Source organism: Dendropsophus ebraccatus, chromosome 4 (assembly GCF_027789765.1).
Source record: "Dendropsophus ebraccatus isolate aDenEbr1 chromosome 4, aDenEbr1.pat, whole genome shotgun sequence".
Classification (NCBI taxonomy): Eukaryota; Metazoa; Chordata; class Amphibia; order Anura; family Hylidae; genus Dendropsophus; species Dendropsophus ebraccatus.
This window is the reverse complement of record NC_091457.1, coordinates 20,374,438-20,392,519: the sequence shown is the minus strand read 5'-3', so window position 1 is coordinate 20,392,519 and position 18,082 is coordinate 20,374,438. Positions and strand designations below refer to the sequence as shown.

Here is an 18,082-nt window from a genome sequence, read left to right as displayed (position 1 = left end):
GGATGAGCAGCAGATGACGTGGCAGAGGTCGGCCGGCACTAGGGACGGTCGAAGCGGTTTGGCCAACCATAGATTTAAAGGGCCAGTGTGCTGCTAATTAGTCTTTTTTTAACCTATCCTATCCTATCCTATAACTATTTAAAGCTGATCCGCGTGCTCCTCCTTGCCTGAGTGTTGTTGGTTCCTTGTGTGTCTTAGTGCAGGTGTTATCCTTGAGTCTGCTACCCTGATTTGTGCGCTGCCCTTTTACCTGCGATTATGTTGATTCTCCCTCTGAAGACCCGACCTGCTGACTATGCACACTAGACTGTTCTCCAGTGCACTGCATCGGCACTGTCTGGTTTTTAGGACCAGCCTCTACACACACCACGGCCATGCTGCTGTCCAGCTTTGTATCCTGGAGTAGTATAAAGGGTGAAGGCCTATAGGACACTTAGCACCCTATTACACAGGGCAATAAAATCGACCAATTATCGCTCTGTGTAATAAAAAAAAACAATCAGCTGCATGGACATCGTTAACAATGTCCATGCTGCCCAATTATCGGGCCGTCTAATAGGTCCAGTAAATGCCGATCTAGCCTTTACTAAAATGATTGGGCTGTAGTCGGCCCATGTAATAGTACCCTTAGACCCCGCTCCGTGGTGTGACCCAAAGCCTAACTGGTTCAGTAGCCCAGCGGGTCCAAATCCGTCGCCCATTACAAGCCAACCATCTAAACTACGGAGAAAAACAACATAAAGGCTGAAATCAAAGATGAGATAAACTTTATGGCTCATTTATATATTGTTACATTCTTGTTACATGTTGTCCACATTAACATCGTTCACATTAGTCATCATGGCTATGCATGCAAACTCCGAATCACTGGTCATTTAGTCATTTCTTCCAGGTGCTTGTACACTTTGCATTCACGGACACAGCTAGTACTGCCCATTACTGCTAATTGCCGCATTGCACCTGGACTTCCATCTCTAAACAATGGCAAGTCCACGTGTGCAGTGCAGTTGATTATTGGCGTAGCTAAAGATTTATGTGCAAAAGCTCACGTGTCCCCCCCATCTTACAGATATGTTTTCTACAAAATACATACAGGCAGATACCATAGTTGGTATCCATATACAGTGCCCTGACAAATGGGGGGAAAAAAGGGTTAAAACTTTCACAGATCTTCTCTGCTCCTGTCAGTGCAGTCTCTTGTTTTATGACTTTACTCCTCCTCCCTCTAGCCTGTGTGTGACCTCTGCTCCTGTCAGTGCAGTCTCTTGTTTATGACTTTACTCCTCCCCCTCTAACCAATGTGACACCTCTGCTCCTGTCAGTGCAGTCTCTTGTGTTATGACTTTACTCCTCCCCCTCTAAACTGTGTGTGACCTCTGCTCCTGTCAGTGCAGTCTCTTGTTTTATGACTTTACTCCTCCCCCTCCAACCAATGTGACACCTCTGCTCCTGTCAGTGCAGTCTCTTGTGTTATGACTTTATTTCTCTGGCCTCTAACCAATGTGACACCTCTGCTCCTGTCAGTGCAGTCTCTTGTTTTATGACTTTACTCCTCCCCCTCTAACCAATGTGACACCTCTGCTCCTGTCAGTGCAGTCTCTTGTTTTATGACTTTACTCCTACCCCTCTAACCAATGTGACACCTCTGCTCCTGTCAGTGCAGTCTCTTGTTTTATGACTTTACTCCTCCCCCTCTAACCAATGTGACAGCTCTGCTCCTGTCAGTGCAGTCTCTTGTTTTATGACTTTACTCCCCCCCTCTAACCAATGTGACACCTCTGCTCCTGTCAGTGCAGTCTCTTGTGTTATGACTTTATTCCTCTGGCCTCTAACCTGTGTGTGACCTCTGCTCCTGTCAGTGCAGTCTCTTGTTTTATGACTTTATTCCTCCCCCTCTAACCAATGTGACACCTCTGCTCCTGTCAGTGCAGTCTCTTGTTTTATGACTTTACTCCTCCCCCCTCTAACCAATGTGACACCTCTGCTCCTGTCAGTGCAGTCTCTTGTTTTATGACTTTACTCCTCCCCCCTCTAACCAATGTGACACCTTTGTTCCTGTCAGTGTTTCTACACAGAGCTCCATATACTAAGGACCATTAGAGCTGAGTTTTAACAGGTCAGGCATAAGCAGTCAACCTTAGGGTATGTTCACACTGAGTAAATCAGGCGGAATTCTGCGGCAAAGAGTTCCCATCTGCCTCAGTGTGTCATAGCCTGAGAGCTCGTGCTTTTTTGCTGCTGCCGCTCTCCGCTCAAGGGATTCACATGTCAATAGAGACACCGAGGCAGGCGGGATTCCGCAGCGGCAGTCTCCGCCACGGAATTCTGCCTGTTTTACTCAATGTAAACATACCCTTAATGGTGACAATTTAAATTACATACATTTACAAAAAAATTGACTCCAGTCCGGAGCAAACTTACATAGCAAGTCTGCTATCAGCCTTCAGAAATCATACCAGATTTTTGGCATTTTAGGTGCAAGATCTAAAAAAAAACAACTTAAAAGCTTTTTACAGATAGACCAGACATCATAGACACCTTAAATGAAAAATCCCTCCAATGTGTATGAACACCTTTCAACTAAAGGAATAGCTTGAATTTAGCTGCTTTAAAATGATTAGAAATGGACTTCATACAGACTTCCAGTGTAGAAGTATGCGATATGTATCACATAGGATGCAGTAACATGTGGACTGATCAAATGGTAACTGTTCAATGAGGCTATGCATTAGAAAAAGCATAAATATTACATTAAAAGGGCTATCCCATTAAAAATATTGTATGAATTTTAACAGTAGGTATGAAAAAAAAAAATAGTTCATCCATACCAATTGATTAAATTATCTCTTCCCTTTATGAGATATCTGAAATTATTTTTTGTGGTAGCGCCCTCTGCTGTCCCATGTTCTGCTGATTTTTGTGTCCACCCTCTGCAGCCTCCACTGGTGGACACACATGTTTTACTGCTGGCCTTCTCACCAGGTACATCGATACCTATGTATATACTTCCTTTATGCACTGCCAGTAGCTTGTATATGTAAAAGAGCACTACATGGGATTTCATAGAAATCTCTTTTTTTCAGAGAGAACTGATCTATGTGTTAAGTGTTTTTTTTTCTTTTGATCAGTGATGGGGAACCTGTAGCCCTCCAGCTGTTGTAAAATTACAATTCCCATCATGCCTGCAAAGCCAATATTTTGGCTGTCTGGACATGAGGAGAATTGTAGTTTTGCAACAGCTGGAGGGATGAAGGTTCCCCATTCCTACTTTACTTATAAAAGTGCATGAAAGACATATATAGAGCACAAATAATAAGTAAGAAAGATAAAATGTTAGGGAGTATAAAGTATAGAAAAAACACTATTTATTAGTGAGATTGCCAGGGCTGTGTGTGAGGGACTACTTTCTATAAAGGTCAGTGGGGGGAAACAGGAAAACAGTGTTACGAAGAGCTCCTGGGAAACACAGCAGCTTCCTGGTCACATGATCACACTAGAAAGTGAAGAGACCAGAGAGGTGAAAATATTCTAAAAAGGGTAAAGATTTTTTGCACGCATAGTGTTAGAATAATAGTTTGCATTACTCTTGTGTCTTATTTCAAAGGAATGACTGCTTCGAAGGTCAATTGCCAACCAAATAATATTCGTTAGATTAGTGCAGTTGGTCTTTTTAGATTATTGACCTTTTTAAGGGTTTTTGTAATGTTTTTCACTGTTCCTATTTTTACCTTTTTTATGCCACAGTTAACAGTTACAAAAAAAAATCTACGTGGATTTAAAATAATAATTATTATTTTTTTTTTAAGACAGTGATAAACATATGAACTGAAATGCAGCGAGCAGACATTGTCTGCTTTCCATGAGAAGCCATTAAAGTGCAAACAAAATTAGTAGCATTCATGCACAGTGTTGAGATATTGAGGCTCTGGGTACCTCGTGATAGTCTTTAGGCTTGTAGTAAGTACAAAGATGAGTGTCAAGTGCTCCCAGTCAGCAGCAGCATTACCATAGAGCTTCTTTTGGTCACTATATTGCTGTTTTTGTTTTGGATCATTTTGATGATCAGGCATGTGAAGTCGATTACACTTTTGTTGAAGCCACATGAAACCATTAGCGGGATTGCTGCATCGTGATGAGACATTGCAGCCCTTCCAGATTGATGACATTAATCCCATATCTTCTAACGTTGACCTGTCCTCAATCCTCTGGTAAAGTTCTGTTCCAGAACTCAGTACCAAAACGCGACAAGTTTAACGCAAAGTCCGAGTTCTTCTTTTCTCTGTTTTTAGCCATTGACAGCCAAACAAGCCAACAGCATGATACAAAAGAGGCAGCAGTAAATGACTGATGCCAAAAAAGCGATACCTAGCCCAATGTACTGTATAATAAGGGTCCAAAAAGCAAAGAGGTACAAAACGTCATTGCACTGTCCATGGTACGAGAGGTAGTGATGGAAAACCCAAATACTACCTAGAAGAAGAATTCAGAGTTAGATACATGCAACACTTTAAAGGAGAAGTCCAGCAAAAGTTCTTTTTTCCCTGCACTTACTACTGCATCAAGGCCTCACTTCCTGGATAACATGGTGATGTCACTTCCTGGATAAAATGGTGATGTCACGACCTGACTCCCAGAGCTGTGCGGGCTGTGGCTGCTGGAGAGAAAGATGGCAGAGGGACACTAAGGGACACAGGGTACTGGAGGGACACTGAGCATCCCTCTGCCATCATCCTCTCCAGCAGCCACAGCCAGCACAGCTTTGGGAGTCGGGTCGTGACATCACCATGTTATCCAGGAAGTGACATCACCATGTTATCCAGGAAGTGACATCCCCATGTTATCCAGGACGTGCAGCCTTGATGCAGTAGTAAGTGCAGGGAAAAAAGCACTTTATAAGCATTTCCCATAATAAGTGTATATTGGGGATTTGTATAACTTTTGGGGGGCAATACAAGACTTTTCGTTGAACTTCTTTAAGGACAAACAAGATTACTATAATGCAGCTTTCGATGTTGTCTAGTTGAGCAGCCTCTGTATTAAAAAGGTACTGTGATAATTTATTTGAACTAAAACTTTGACCTTAACACTATATTAGTAAGTTATATATCTTATCAATAATATTACTTCAGTGTGTTTTTGTTTGATTTACCCCTTACAGGAAGTTGAAAATGTAAGAACTACAAAATGTGTATTGTCTCCAGCTCCCTGACTCCTCCCTCTCTCTCTTGAGGCGGTTTTCTGTTGTCATGGCAGTGTGTCAGTACAGCAGTGCAAATATTTAAACAGTTTCAGAACTCTGGGCATCTTAATGAATGCTGATGCAGAGAGACCCATGGTCCACTCCGCAGAATACTGTCCGGACAGTGTTTTACAGATGTTTAAATTTCCCTAATAGTTCTATTTGAGGCTACTTCTTCCATGACGAACAAAAGTGTCCACCGCGAAGTTGCCACATACAGGCGATATAATATAATGGGGTAGAGGTCCTGCTTACCACACCCACACACAATGATTGACACCTTCCCCTATAACTGTGTGAAAAGGCTGCCAAGCAGGTAAGCCGGACTCCCACTGTCTCTCTAAGGTGTCCTGTCATATCACTGAGCTCCAGTCTGTAAGTTCTTACCCGTTATCAGCCAACAGAACCAGAAGATGCATAGCGTAGAGAACAACAAGAAAAACAAGAAGAACTTGTCATTTGAAGGTAGCATCACAAGTGTGCAGCCAATAAGAAGGAAGATGACTCCTTGTACCAGCACATAGATAGGGATGTGTCTCTCTAGCGCACATTGATCCAGGTAGACTGCCCCTGTGTGAAAACAAGCCATTAATCCCACTTCACGTACAAAATATCCTGAAGACTCAGTGAGAATTACATGGTCCCTTATCACACAGTGCTCAGAAAAAAAGGACGACTACACGTCAAAATTTTGAGTATTGACCTAATTTTGACCCTTTCCCAACACATGAATTTCAAAAATTTCCATTGTTTTTTTTTTCCCTTCACACCTTCTAAGACCCCAAAAATGTTTACTTTTCTATCAATAGAGTGGTGGGCTTTTTTCAGGACAAAGATTTACTTTTTTTTTTAACTTCTTTATTTCTTTTCAAATTTTTCATACATATAACCAAAGTTATCATAGTCACATATAACATATACAGAACAATAGAATTAGGCTACGTTCACACAGAGCAAAAGGGGCGGATTACGCGAGGAAATATTTCCGCCTGAAATCAACTGACGCTGAGTTCTGAGCAGAATATAAGCAGAATGTAAGCAGAATCCCTGCGTATTCCGCTAGGAAAGTGTTCAGCTCGTAATCAGCTCTTGCCAAATTCAGCGCGGAATACTCGAGGAATCCGCGCTGAATCCGCATGCATTCAGCGCTGAAATTCAGCAAGTAGTTGGCGAGTAAACTAGACTATACCAGAATATATACTAGAATCCTCCTCCCCCCCTTTTTTCCCCATTTCCGCGCTGATTCAGCGAGTAATTTCCGCTTGTATTACGCTTGTATTCCGCGCTGAATACGCGCATATTCCGCGCTGAAACAGAAAATCAGAGCCCCATTGATTTGCATAGGCTTCCGCTAGCGGAAGAATGAACATGTTCATTCTTCTGGCGGAAAGCGGATTAGTTCAGTGCGGAAATTCCACCGTGTGAACTGCAGAGCAGAATTTCCATTCAACACAATGGAAATTAGCTCTGTACCTATTTTAACGCGCATAAATTCAGCTGCTTTTGCTCTGTGTGAACGAGCCCTAATAGAATATCTTCATTCCCGCCAACTTTGTACAGTTAGTATTACAAAAAAAGGAAAAAAGAACACCTTTTATATCCTCCCACCCCCCTTGGTCAGCCTGGAAAAAAAAAAGACCCAAACAAACCAAAATTAAATTATACCCAAATTTCCTCCTCTCTTAAACCTGTCATCCATCCTCCTCCGCACACCAAGCTCTCCACATCCTACTTAACTTATCCTCTCTCATCCTCCCTCCCCCCCATAGACACTCCAATGTTTTAATTCTATTAACCTGGTTGATCCACTCCTGTTTAGTAGGAGCTGAGGTACCCAACCAGTGTCTCAAAATTATTAGTCTTGCCTGAAAAAGAATTTTATCCATAAGACCTCCCTGGCTAATCCTCTCTCCGCTATCTCCCAGTACCGCCTCTACAAAATCTAATGGATACCTTAATAGCTCTCTTTTTTGTAATTCTTTAAATATTTCTGACCAATATTTCTCTATTATGTGACAGGACCAGAGCATATGACCCAAACCTGCCTCTTCCATTTTGCATCGTGGACATAGAGAATTCTCCCTTAGCCCTATACGTTTCATGAACTTTGGGGTATAGTAAGCGCGGTGAATAATTTTAAATTGTGATAATCTATATTGCGGATTAGATGATACTTTGCTAAAACTCCCAGTAACCCTCTCCCATGTCTCAACCGACAGTGCCCCTATTTCTCCCTCCCATTGTCTTCTAAAACCCAACTTAGAAATTAAGTGTTTCCCTTTATCAATACACCTCAATTGTTCTATACTATCACTGTAAACTACTTTAAATATCTCTTTATCCAGAGTATTCTCAAAAGCATGTTTTATTTGTAAGTATCTAAATCTGTGCCCCCAGTCCCTCCCATCCTCTAATTCACTCTCTTCTCTAAGTTTCCCATCCCTAAAAAAATCTATAATTTTTACCATATGTACTTTTTTCCAATACCCTTGAGTGGGGATTTTCCCGAATTCACCAAACATCGTGTTATTCCATATAGCTGTAAATTCCAAACTGCTTTTAACCTTACAAATTTCTTTTATCGTCTTCCATATTTTACACAAGTGCTCTCCAAACCAATCCCTTCCCTGACTGTCTATATGCACACCTCCTGATTCACATTGCATGCTGATCTGAGCGGGACTGGAGCAGGTACTGTATGCTCTCGGCGGCGGGCTGCGGGAATCGGCCGGGGATGGGAGGATGCGCCGGGGATCGGAGATGCGGGCGGCGGCGGGATGCGCCGGGGATAGACTGATGTGGCTGGGGATGGGGGGATGCAGCCGGGGATGGGGGATGCGCCGGGGATCGGAGATGTGGGCATCGGCGGGCTGAAGGATGTGGCCGGGGATGGGGGGATGCGCCGGGGATCGGAGATGCGGGCGGCGGCGGGCTGAAGGATGTGGCCGCGGATGGGGGGATGCGCCGGGGATCGGAGATGCAGGCGGCGGCAGGCTGAAGGATGTGGCCGGGGATGGGGGGATGCGCCGGGGATAGACTGATGCGGCCGGGGATAGACTGATGCGGCCGGGGATGGTAGATTCGGGCGGCGGGGCTGCGGACAGCGAGGGGTTAAAGCACATACTGACAGCGGGATGTCAATCCCGCTGCGAGTATGTGCTATCATAGGGGGTCAATGATACCGGATCCGCAGCGGTTCTCGCTTTGAATCCGCAGAATTGAGATCCGCTGTGGATCCAGTAGGTGTGAAGGCACCCTTAATTCATATTGGTGAGGCTGAAAGAAAAAAATTAATCTGGGGGAGTACCACCATCTTTATTAAGGCTATTCTTGAGGACATGGATAAGGGCAATTTTTCCAAGACCTTCACTTTTCCTTGAATTTTGGTAACGACTTTTTAAAGATTCCTTTCTATGAATCGGTTGGGATCTGCTGTTATAGCCATCCCTAAATATTCCAACTCATCTTCCCAGGCAAGAATCTTGAGTCCCTCAATAGATGTATTCACTTCGCCATCCAGCGAAAGGACCGATGACTTGGTCCAATTTATCTCCAACCCCATTGGTCCCCCTATATTCCTAAAACCTTCCACTATTATTGGAATACTTTTCCTGGGGTTGGAGACAAAGAGGAGCAGGTCATCGGCATATAATAATATTTTTTCCTCCTCACCTCTAACACCAAAACCGCGAAACGGACAACATTTACGTACCCATTCTGCCAAGGGTTCTATATAAAGACAAAATAAAATAGGGGAGAGGGGGCATCCTTGTCTGGTGCCTCTACTGATTCTAAAGGGTGCAGACAAGACTCCATTGATATTAATCCTTGCTTGTGGATTTTTATATAGCAGCTGTATCATGCCAATCAGGCCATCACCAAAACCGAAACTCCGTAAAGCTCTTTACAGATAACCCCATTCGACTCGATCGAATGCCTTTGTGGCATCTAGTGCCGCCAATGCCCGATCTTCTTTTTCCCTTAGCTGCATATTGAGAAACGTACGTTTTATATTGGTGAAGACCGTGCGGCCTGGTCTAAAGCCACTCTGATCCTTAGCAATAACTACCTCCATCGCCCCATTCATCCTCCTAGATAACAGTTTAGAGAGCAGCTTATAATCTGTATTTAAGAGTGAAATGGGGCGATAGGATTCCATCTCTTGTTCAAATAAATTTTGTTCTGTATCATCAAGCTTTGGGTTAATAGAGGAATAAAGATTGGAAAAAAAAATAACAAATTCTGCAGTCATTTTATCTGGATCATTTGTCAGTGCTCCTGTTTCAGTTCGCACAGTTTTAATCTCTGTCACTTCTGTCTGATTACGTACCAGGTTAGCCAAAAGCTTCCCAGGTCTATTTCCCTCCCAATAGATTTTCCTATCTGAGAATAGCATTATGTTTTGCGATTTCTCCCTAACATAGCTAGCATATTCCTCCTGTGCTGTTTTCAAGCAGCTCAAATATTCCTGTCCCCCATTAAAGGAGTACTTTTCCTGAGCTTTACGAATGTTATCAACCAGGGCTGTCTCTCTTTTCCTAAATAATTTCTTTTTTTCCACAAATACCCTTAAACAGTATCCCTCTCATATAAGCTTTCAGAGTATCCCACACTACTTGTATTCTTGCCGAACCCACATTACGCTCCATAAAATCCTCCATCTCTTTCATAATCATTACATCATCGTCCAACAAATTGAGCCAATGTGGATTCAGTCTAAACCGAGGGGGGACAGGAGCCTTACCTGGCCCTCTGGTCTCCCACACCAGAGGGGTAGGATCCGATATGGACTTTGGTGCATAGCTTTTTTTACCAAGATTACGGCGCAGACCCCGGCCCGGGATGGATGCGGGGATCGCCCCCCCCACGCAATCGCGCCGCGGGGGGGGGGGTGATCCCCCCACTAGACCACCAGGTATGGAGATGAGCAAGTATTTAGAAGCAGCTTTGACAGCTGCTTCTAAGTACTTAATTAGCGGGCGCGGCGATCGCTAATAGCCGCGATCCTGGGCTACATGCGGCACCCGTGATCGGGGCAGTTCAGAGGGGGGGGGTCGTAATGTCCTGGTGCAGCTATGGGTTAAAGGAGAAATCCGGTAAATATTTTTATTAAAGTATTGTATTGTTCCCCTAAAGTTATACAAATCCCCAATATACACTTATTACGGGAAATGCACATAAAGTGCTTTTTTCCCTGCAGTTACTACTGCATCAAGGCTTCACTTCCTGGATAAAATGGTGATGTCACGACCCGACTCCCAGAGCTGTGTGGCTGCTGGAGAGGATGATGGCAGGGGGATGCTCAGTGCCCCTCCAGTGCCCTGTGTCCCTCAGTGTCCCCCTGCCATCATCCTCTCCAGCAGTCACAGCCCGCACAGCTCTGGGAGTCGGGTCGTGACATCACCATGTTATCCAGGAAGTGACATCACCATGTTATCCAGGAAGTGACATCACCATGTTATCCAGGAAGTGACATCACCATGTTATCCAGGAAGTGACATCACCATGTTATCCAGGAAGTGAATCCTTGATGCAGTAGTAAGTGCAGGGAAAAAAGCACTTTCTAAGCATTTCCTGTAATAAGTGTATATTGGGAATTTGTATAACTTTTGGGGGGCAATATAATACTTTAATAAAAATTTTCACCGGACTTCTGTTTTCTTTTTCTGTTGCGGCCCGGCAGCAAGTTTGCCCATATACCCGCCCAGGCTGATCACATTTAGGCTATGTTCACACTACGTAAAACAACGGCCATAGTTTTCACTGCAAAACTACGGCTGTTGTTTTGAGGATGCTACGATATAGCAATTCGGTCATACAATGCACACAGCGCATAAGACTACGGCCGTAGTTCGTACAGACCCAGTAATGTTACAACTACGGCCGTGAATTTCAATGCGGCTGGACACTTAAAATTTACTTCGGCCAAATTCAACTTGATTTAATGTCAAAAATTTACTGAGTGGTTTATTTGGCTAGTTGCAGTGTTTCAATGAAATGACATGTTTCAGCCCGATTAAAGCTAGGAAGCAATATTAAACAACGGCCGCTGTTTCACGACCAGGCCGTATGCTCGTAATTCTACGGCTGTTGTTTTGACCGCAAACTTCTGGCCGGTGAAAACAACGGCTGTTGTTTTACGTAGTGTGAACATAGCCTTAGGGTGCGTTCACACGTACAGGATCTGCAGCAGATTTGATGGCCCAGAATTGATTTGCTTTGAATCTGCAGCTTCAAATCTGCACCATCAAATCTGCTGCAGATCCTGTACATGCGAACGCACCCTTAGGGTAGCTTCACATGTACCGTATTGCAGCTGAATTTCTGCTGCGGATCAGTAGCAGATTTGACTAAATGAACACAGCATTAAATCCACACTGTAAAATCCGCTGCGGATGCCAGCAGAGACTGAATGGCATTGGAGCACTGGAACAACACTGTGCTGTGAGAACTTGATCAGTCTGGGTGAGTATATGGAAAAGCTTGGACCACAAAAAAAGTTGAGTGCTTCTTAAAGGGATATTCTGCACATTCTAAACTTTTAATATGTTGCTTCCCTTGAGGAGACCATAACAAAGAGCCTATTCTTACTTTTCCGCCCTTCCCTGGTGCCCTCCTACGTCATCTTCGGGTGATCTCAGCAGTGACAGCCTGCTCAGCCAATCACTGACTGAGATGGAACAGCGTCAAGGCCAGTGATTGGCTGAGCGGGCTGTGCCTGCTGAGACGAGTCCATCTTGTAAGTGGAGGTGGGATCATTCAGCCGAGATGAAAACCAAAGATGATGGAGGACACCGGGGGAGAGTGGAATCCACCATCGGCCACACATGTATGTGAATAGTAGGAGATGTGTGGCTAATGGGTAAATAAAATCAGGGCTGCACAAACAATCTAGTGATTGTTGGTGAAGCCCTGGCCACATGAGCATTCAGCTGTGAAATAGGTTCTGTGATCTAGTGATTGTTGGTGAAGCCCTGGCCACATGATCACTTAGCTGTGAAATAGGTTCTATGATCTAGTAGATCAGCACCGGTTTACAGCATGGATCGGCCCATGTAATACGACCTTTAGGGTATGTTTGCACCTGCAGATGTGCTCCAGGTCAGCTGCAGAAAATGTGCACTTCTGAGTCTATACAATCAATTGCAGAAAATCTGCAGCAAAACTGCACATGTGAACATACCCTAAAGGCCGTATCACATAGGCATTAGTTATTATACAGGGAAAGGCAGTCACTAAGAGTCAATCCTAAGATACCGACAGGTTTTTGGACAGATGATTAGAAATCTAGAGGGCAAACTAGCACAGAAGAAACAGACGCTTGTTACTTCCCAAACCCTGAGCATGATGAGATCTGGCAAAGTATGCTGAGAAATTCTATTTGCCAAAGCACACTCATAGTCTTTTAGCACACAAACATGTTGTCTCCGAGACTGGGGACTGAAATGGTACATACAAATCACTAACTGGAAGCCTGCGGAGGGGCAAAAAGAAGGTGCAGACAAAACACCCAGATGCCCTGACCATGAGGAACTGCAGGAGGTCCCAAGGCATCATGATGTGCAGCAATTACGTCCATATGAAAGGGATTATTCAAGTATTATATAAGGTTTAGAGATTAAGGGCCCTATTCCACCTGGACGATTATCGTTTGCATAATCGTTAACGATTAACGATCTCAAACGACCGCTATTGCGAAAGACCTGAAAACGTTCACTCATTTCCATGGAACGATAATCGTTACTTATGATCGTAATTGCGATCGTTTTTCCTTCGCTATTTATTCGCTATTGCGTTCGTATATATTGCGAACGACGTCTTATTCAATGCGAACGATTTGCAAACGTTTTGCGAACGAGCAACGATAAAAATAAGTCCAGGTCTTATAAAGCGATCAACGATTTCTCGCTCGGTCGTCAATCGTTAACTGCATTTCAACCGAGCGTTTATCGTTTAGATTCGAACGATTTAACGATAATCTGAACGATAATCGTCCGGTGGAATAGGGCCCTTATTTAGAGACTTGTTAATAGGGTAGTCTGCACATGTATAGGGTACCCAGATTTTACGATTGTCACTGGTGCAGAATTAAAGAGACTGAGACAGGGTAGCATAAACTAGTGACAGAGAAGCTGAACAGAATGATGTATCACTTAGATTGTTCAGTGCAGCTGATCCAGAGATATCCTCCTGAATAACATGGACAATAAGTAGTCCTCTCCATTATGTGCATGGGCTCAGTAATCCTGGATATTCATGAGGAGCAGAAAACTCCGCCCACCATCTACTGATTTACAGTTATCTATCTATGTTGTGTATAGGCAGTCACCTGTCAATCAGCAGCTGGATGACAGAAAATTACTATTGCCACACCACTCAGCAAAAGTGGTGCGGCAAGAATCCTATTCTCCTGCATATTAGGAGAACGGCTGAACAAAATTATGAAAGCAATACACCGATCTGTCACTAGCTTATGCCGCCCTCATTTAAGGTGGAATAAACCTAGTGACAGATTCCGAACTCCTCAGCATCCAGTCTTCAGCGTGAAATTAAGTGTGTGTGAATTTACCACCCTATCACTTTTAGGCATTTTCTATCCTTGCCGTTTTATCTATAATTTATCATCTCTACGGTCACAGCACATCTCTCTATTCAAACAGATTGTAATAGACTTCACACAGTAGTTACAACCACAATATCCAGATTAAGAACTCACCAATGATTATGAAGGAAATCCCGGCTATGCACAGCACAGTAATCACGAGACACACACCGACTGTAACAAAAAAATGATGTTAAAATCTGAAATTATTGTTAACTCTTTCACCTCCTGCAGCAGAAGATACACAGAATCCTGCTGTAACAATAGAGGATGGCTGGTTTACTGACTACCTGTTTACACAGCTCAGAATATAGTGTGGGCTGCTGCTGTTTGAGCTTATGTGCCGCACGGATGGCAGAAACCTACGCACCACTAAACAGAAAGGGCACTACTTGCTAATTTCTATACTGACTAATTGTCTAAATTATGTAAGAAAAGGCAAGAGTAATTTAATGCGCTAGGAATAGTGTTGTCTTGCTGATACAATAAAAGGCTATTTTTTTTTCATTAATTTTTCTGTGTTTTGGTGGGCAAATTTTCAAAGAGGATTAATGAGATTCGAAAAAAAACTTGGCTGCTTTCTTCCCGAAACAGCGCCACTCTTGACCTCAGTTTGGGTGTGGTATTGCAGCATAGTTATTTTGAAGGGAATGGAGCTGAATTTTATTACCACACACAACCTGAGCATGGGGGGTGGCGCTGTTTTTCAAGATCAAGAGAACAGCTTTTTTTCTAATTCTGGATAACCCCTTTAAAACAGTATGGATACATGGAGAATACTGTGGAGAGTTACACAAATTTAAAAAAAAATAGTAAAGTTAATCAGTTTGATCCCGGTTTGATTGGATGAGGAAACTGTTTTTCAACTAATAAACTGACATATATTGTTGAATATATTTTACTACCGTCTGTTGTGATGCAAACAATCTGCTCTGTTGTCTTTATTAGCCTAACTTCCTGTCTGTTTTATGTTATGTAATGAACTTCCTGTTCCTGCTGTACTCTGTGGCTGGAGATTCAGCCAACTCTATCTCTATCCCATAAGGAAGGTGTAGTGGGAGGAACATACAGTTAAGTAAATTCCTGGCTAGAGTGTTTGACAGGAACAGGAAGTTCATTATGGGACGTACACCAGACAGGAAATTGGGCTAATGAAGACAACAAAGCAGACATCACGCAAACATAATCAGAAGGAAAGCATGAAAGACCCCAGAAAGGTCGTAAAATAACGTTATCTATCTATATATGTTCATCTTTAAGACAGTTGAAAATAGGTTTCGCCGTCATTGGAAAACCCACTTACTCCCTAGATGTGTCGTGATGAATAGCGATTGTGATATGGGTTTGGGGGTGGGTGGGTTGGTGTCAAAAAGTTGTGCCTATAGGCTCTTATCAATACAGCTAAATGTTATTAGATTTTCTAATAAGGTGCTGTACTGGTAACCTTGGTTATACAGTCACCAGCTTTAAAGGGGGTTAGCCTTTAAAAGTATTTCTCTTTCAAATCAACTGGTTTCAGAAAGTTATATAGATTTGTAATTCACTTATATATAAAAATCTCAAGTCTTCCCATACTTATCAGCTGCTGTATGTCCTGCAGGAAATGTTGCTTTCTTTCTAGTCTGACACAGTGCTCTCTGCTGCCACCTTTGTCTATGACAGGAACTTTCCAGAGCCGGAGAGGTTTTCTGTGGGGATTTGCTCCTACTCAGGACAGTTCATGTCATGGACAGAGGTGGCAGCACTGTCTCAGATTGAAAGCAAACAACATTTCCTTCATAGGCATATACAGGCTCAGCAATGGACAGTGGGGTGGGGCATGGTCCCATGCTCCTCCATGTTGGCCATCTTAAGGACATACTCACTACAGAGCAGGACAGCACAGCCCGGAGAAGAGGCATCTAATTAGGCAACTAATATATGTTTACACATAAGCCCCACGGGATAGAAACTGCAGCTGTGCAGACATATTATTTCGCTACAGTATTATGTACAGTAGTTAGTATGAAGTATCATGAAAAATGGTTCAATATCCTAAGCAGTGGCTGAAATGCGTTTCTGTATTTTCCATTGATATCACTGTTCTGATTAAAGGGGTTATCCCTCGAAAATCTTTTCCTATCAAATCAACTGGTTTCAGAAAGTCATATAGATTTATAATCTACTTCTATTTAAAAATATCAAGTCTTCCAGTACTTATCAGCTGCTGTATGTGCTGCGGGAAATGTTGTTTGCTTTCAGTCTCTCTGCTGCCACCTCTGTCCATGACATGAACTGTCCAGAACAATAGCAAATCCCCAGCACAGCTTGGAGGAGGGGAGTCTGATATTAGCTCTATGAGGTACACAGGAAGCTGCTGTCAGTATATACAGTGAGTACACCTACTAATACTGTACACTGAGCAATGTTACTATAAAGTGGCCGACCCCTTTAAAGGGAATCTGGCTGCAGGTTCGACGTAACCTTTAGCTAGCTCTGCAGTGACATCACTCTCTGCCACCACTCACCGCACAGCCCCATTATGGGTGGATTGGTGCACTGGGGGCTACAGGATCGGCTTTAGGATCGCCCCCAGTGTACCAAACTCTCTAATTTACCTATTTAGAAGAAGTAACATTTATCATTCATGCAGCAGAAGACTTTCAAAATAGAGATAAATGGCTGCCCCATTAGAATTCATCACCAAGCTAGACCCATGCCTAGATTCCCTTTAAAGGGGTTGTTAAAAATCTCCAGTCTTCCAGTACTTATCAGCTGCTGTATGTCCTACAGGAAGTGGTGTATTCTCTCTAGTCTTCTAGTACTTATCAGCTGCTGTAAGTCCTACAGGAAGTGATGTATTCTCTCCAGTGTGACACAGTGCTCTCTGCTGCCATCTCTGTCTATGTCAGGAACTGTCCAGAGCAGGAGAGGTTTGCTTTGGGGATTTGCTACTGCTCTGGACAGTTCCTGACATGGACTGAGGTGGCAGCAGAGAGCACTGTGTCAGACTGGAGAGAATACACCACTTCTAGAGATGAGCGAATCTTTCGGACTTTTGGTCCGAAAGCAGTTCCCTCTATCAGCATGCCTGTGATCCCGGCCGCATAGTTGCGCTCCCGGGAATGTGCGGCCAGGATATTCCAGGGAATCGATCTGGAACTCCCTGGAATATCCAGGCTGCATATTCCCGGGAGCGCAACTATGCGGCCGGGATCACTGGCATGCTGATAGAGCGCAGATGCCCTCGGACCGACGGTCCGCTCATCACTAACCACTTCCCGCAGGACATACAGCAGCTGATAAGTACTGGAAGAATTAACATTTTTTTTTTATAGAAGTAAATTACAAATCTCTGACTAAAATTTGAAAAAAAAAAATTAAGGTAAACTACCCCTTTAAAGCCTAATAAATGTGAAGTCTGTCCTTGCTGCGCATCAACTGTGGGACCACCTACCATGCGAGTAAAGGGGGCTTTGGTAATGTAACAGAATAAAGAGGGGGGGCTGATTTCCTCCTTTTCTAGACATTGCTGCATCATGCACCAAACTATTTCACCACTGCCTTCCAGTGCCTGCTACATTTAACCCTTTCACACAATCTTATCATAAAGCACATGAAGGTCAATGATTATGTATATATATATATATATATATATATATATATATATATATATATATAGATATTTATATATATAACAGCAGTTCTTACATTCAGTCTGTGCTTGTATAGCAGCTGCCATACACCGGGGAATGAGCAGGCCTGTTGCAGTGCACACACCATTACCATTGCACATCTGCCAGGGCCTACAGGGTATATTGCAGGGTATAAGCCGGTCACTTACCAGTGTAGAGGTCAGGCTTGCAGCATACTTTATTCTGGAAGACATAATACAAGACATCAGATCAAACCCATTAAAAAAAATCCTGCATTTCTCTATTTCTCTAGCTGCAACTTTCTCCGTTCTAAGGCAAGCAACAGGTGCGGAGCAGTGAAGAAGAGCAACGACGGTCCAGCGAGAGGCGACGGCATTCCAGCACTGTCAGCTTCTCCCCAGACACTGGAAGAACAAGGTTAGACTAAATCCAATCTCTTTTTCCATGCAGATCCTTACCCCTGCCATTGCTGGTTAAGCTGGTGTCCCCCCCCCCAGGCTCCTGAGCGATCTGAGAAAAAAACAAAAACAAAACAAGACAGAACAAGTTATTCAGTAGAGTAACACAATGGAAAGAGCTATATCTTCTATAGGAAGGAGCGGCAAG

General features: G+C 43.4%; 1 protein-coding gene across 1 annotated transcript; it reads right to left on the bottom strand.

Annotated features, from left to right (window-relative positions):
• Positions 1–3,237: 3,237 nt before the first annotated feature.
• On the bottom strand, positions 3,238–17,986 carry LOC138789494 (transmembrane protein 272-like). The gene is made up of 5 exons (XM_069968167.1): positions 17,935–17,986; positions 17,665–17,698; positions 13,956–14,015; positions 5,627–5,809; positions 3,238–4,470 (listed from the first exon to the last, which is right to left on the bottom strand). Exons 1-5 carry the CDS (start codon positions 17,941–17,943, stop codon positions 4,286–4,288), a joined length of 471 nt encoding a protein of 156 aa, XP_069824268.1. The 5' UTR covers positions 17,944–17,986; the 3' UTR covers positions 3,238–4,285.
• Positions 17,987–18,082: the final 96 nt, after the last annotated feature.

What these genes read in the sequence shown, in the direction of transcription:
- LOC138789494 (XM_069968167.1), bottom strand. An exon ending in CAAGCCTGACCTCTACACTG is followed by an intron (nt 14,016 to 17,664) that starts GTAAGTGACCGG and finishes TTTTTGTTACAG; the next exon opens with TCGGTGTGTGTCTCGTGATT. An exon ending in GTTCTGTTGGCTGATAACGG is followed by an intron (nt 4,471 to 5,626) that starts GTAAGAACTTAC and finishes TTCTTCTTCTAG; the next exon opens with GTAGTATTTGGGTTTTCCAT.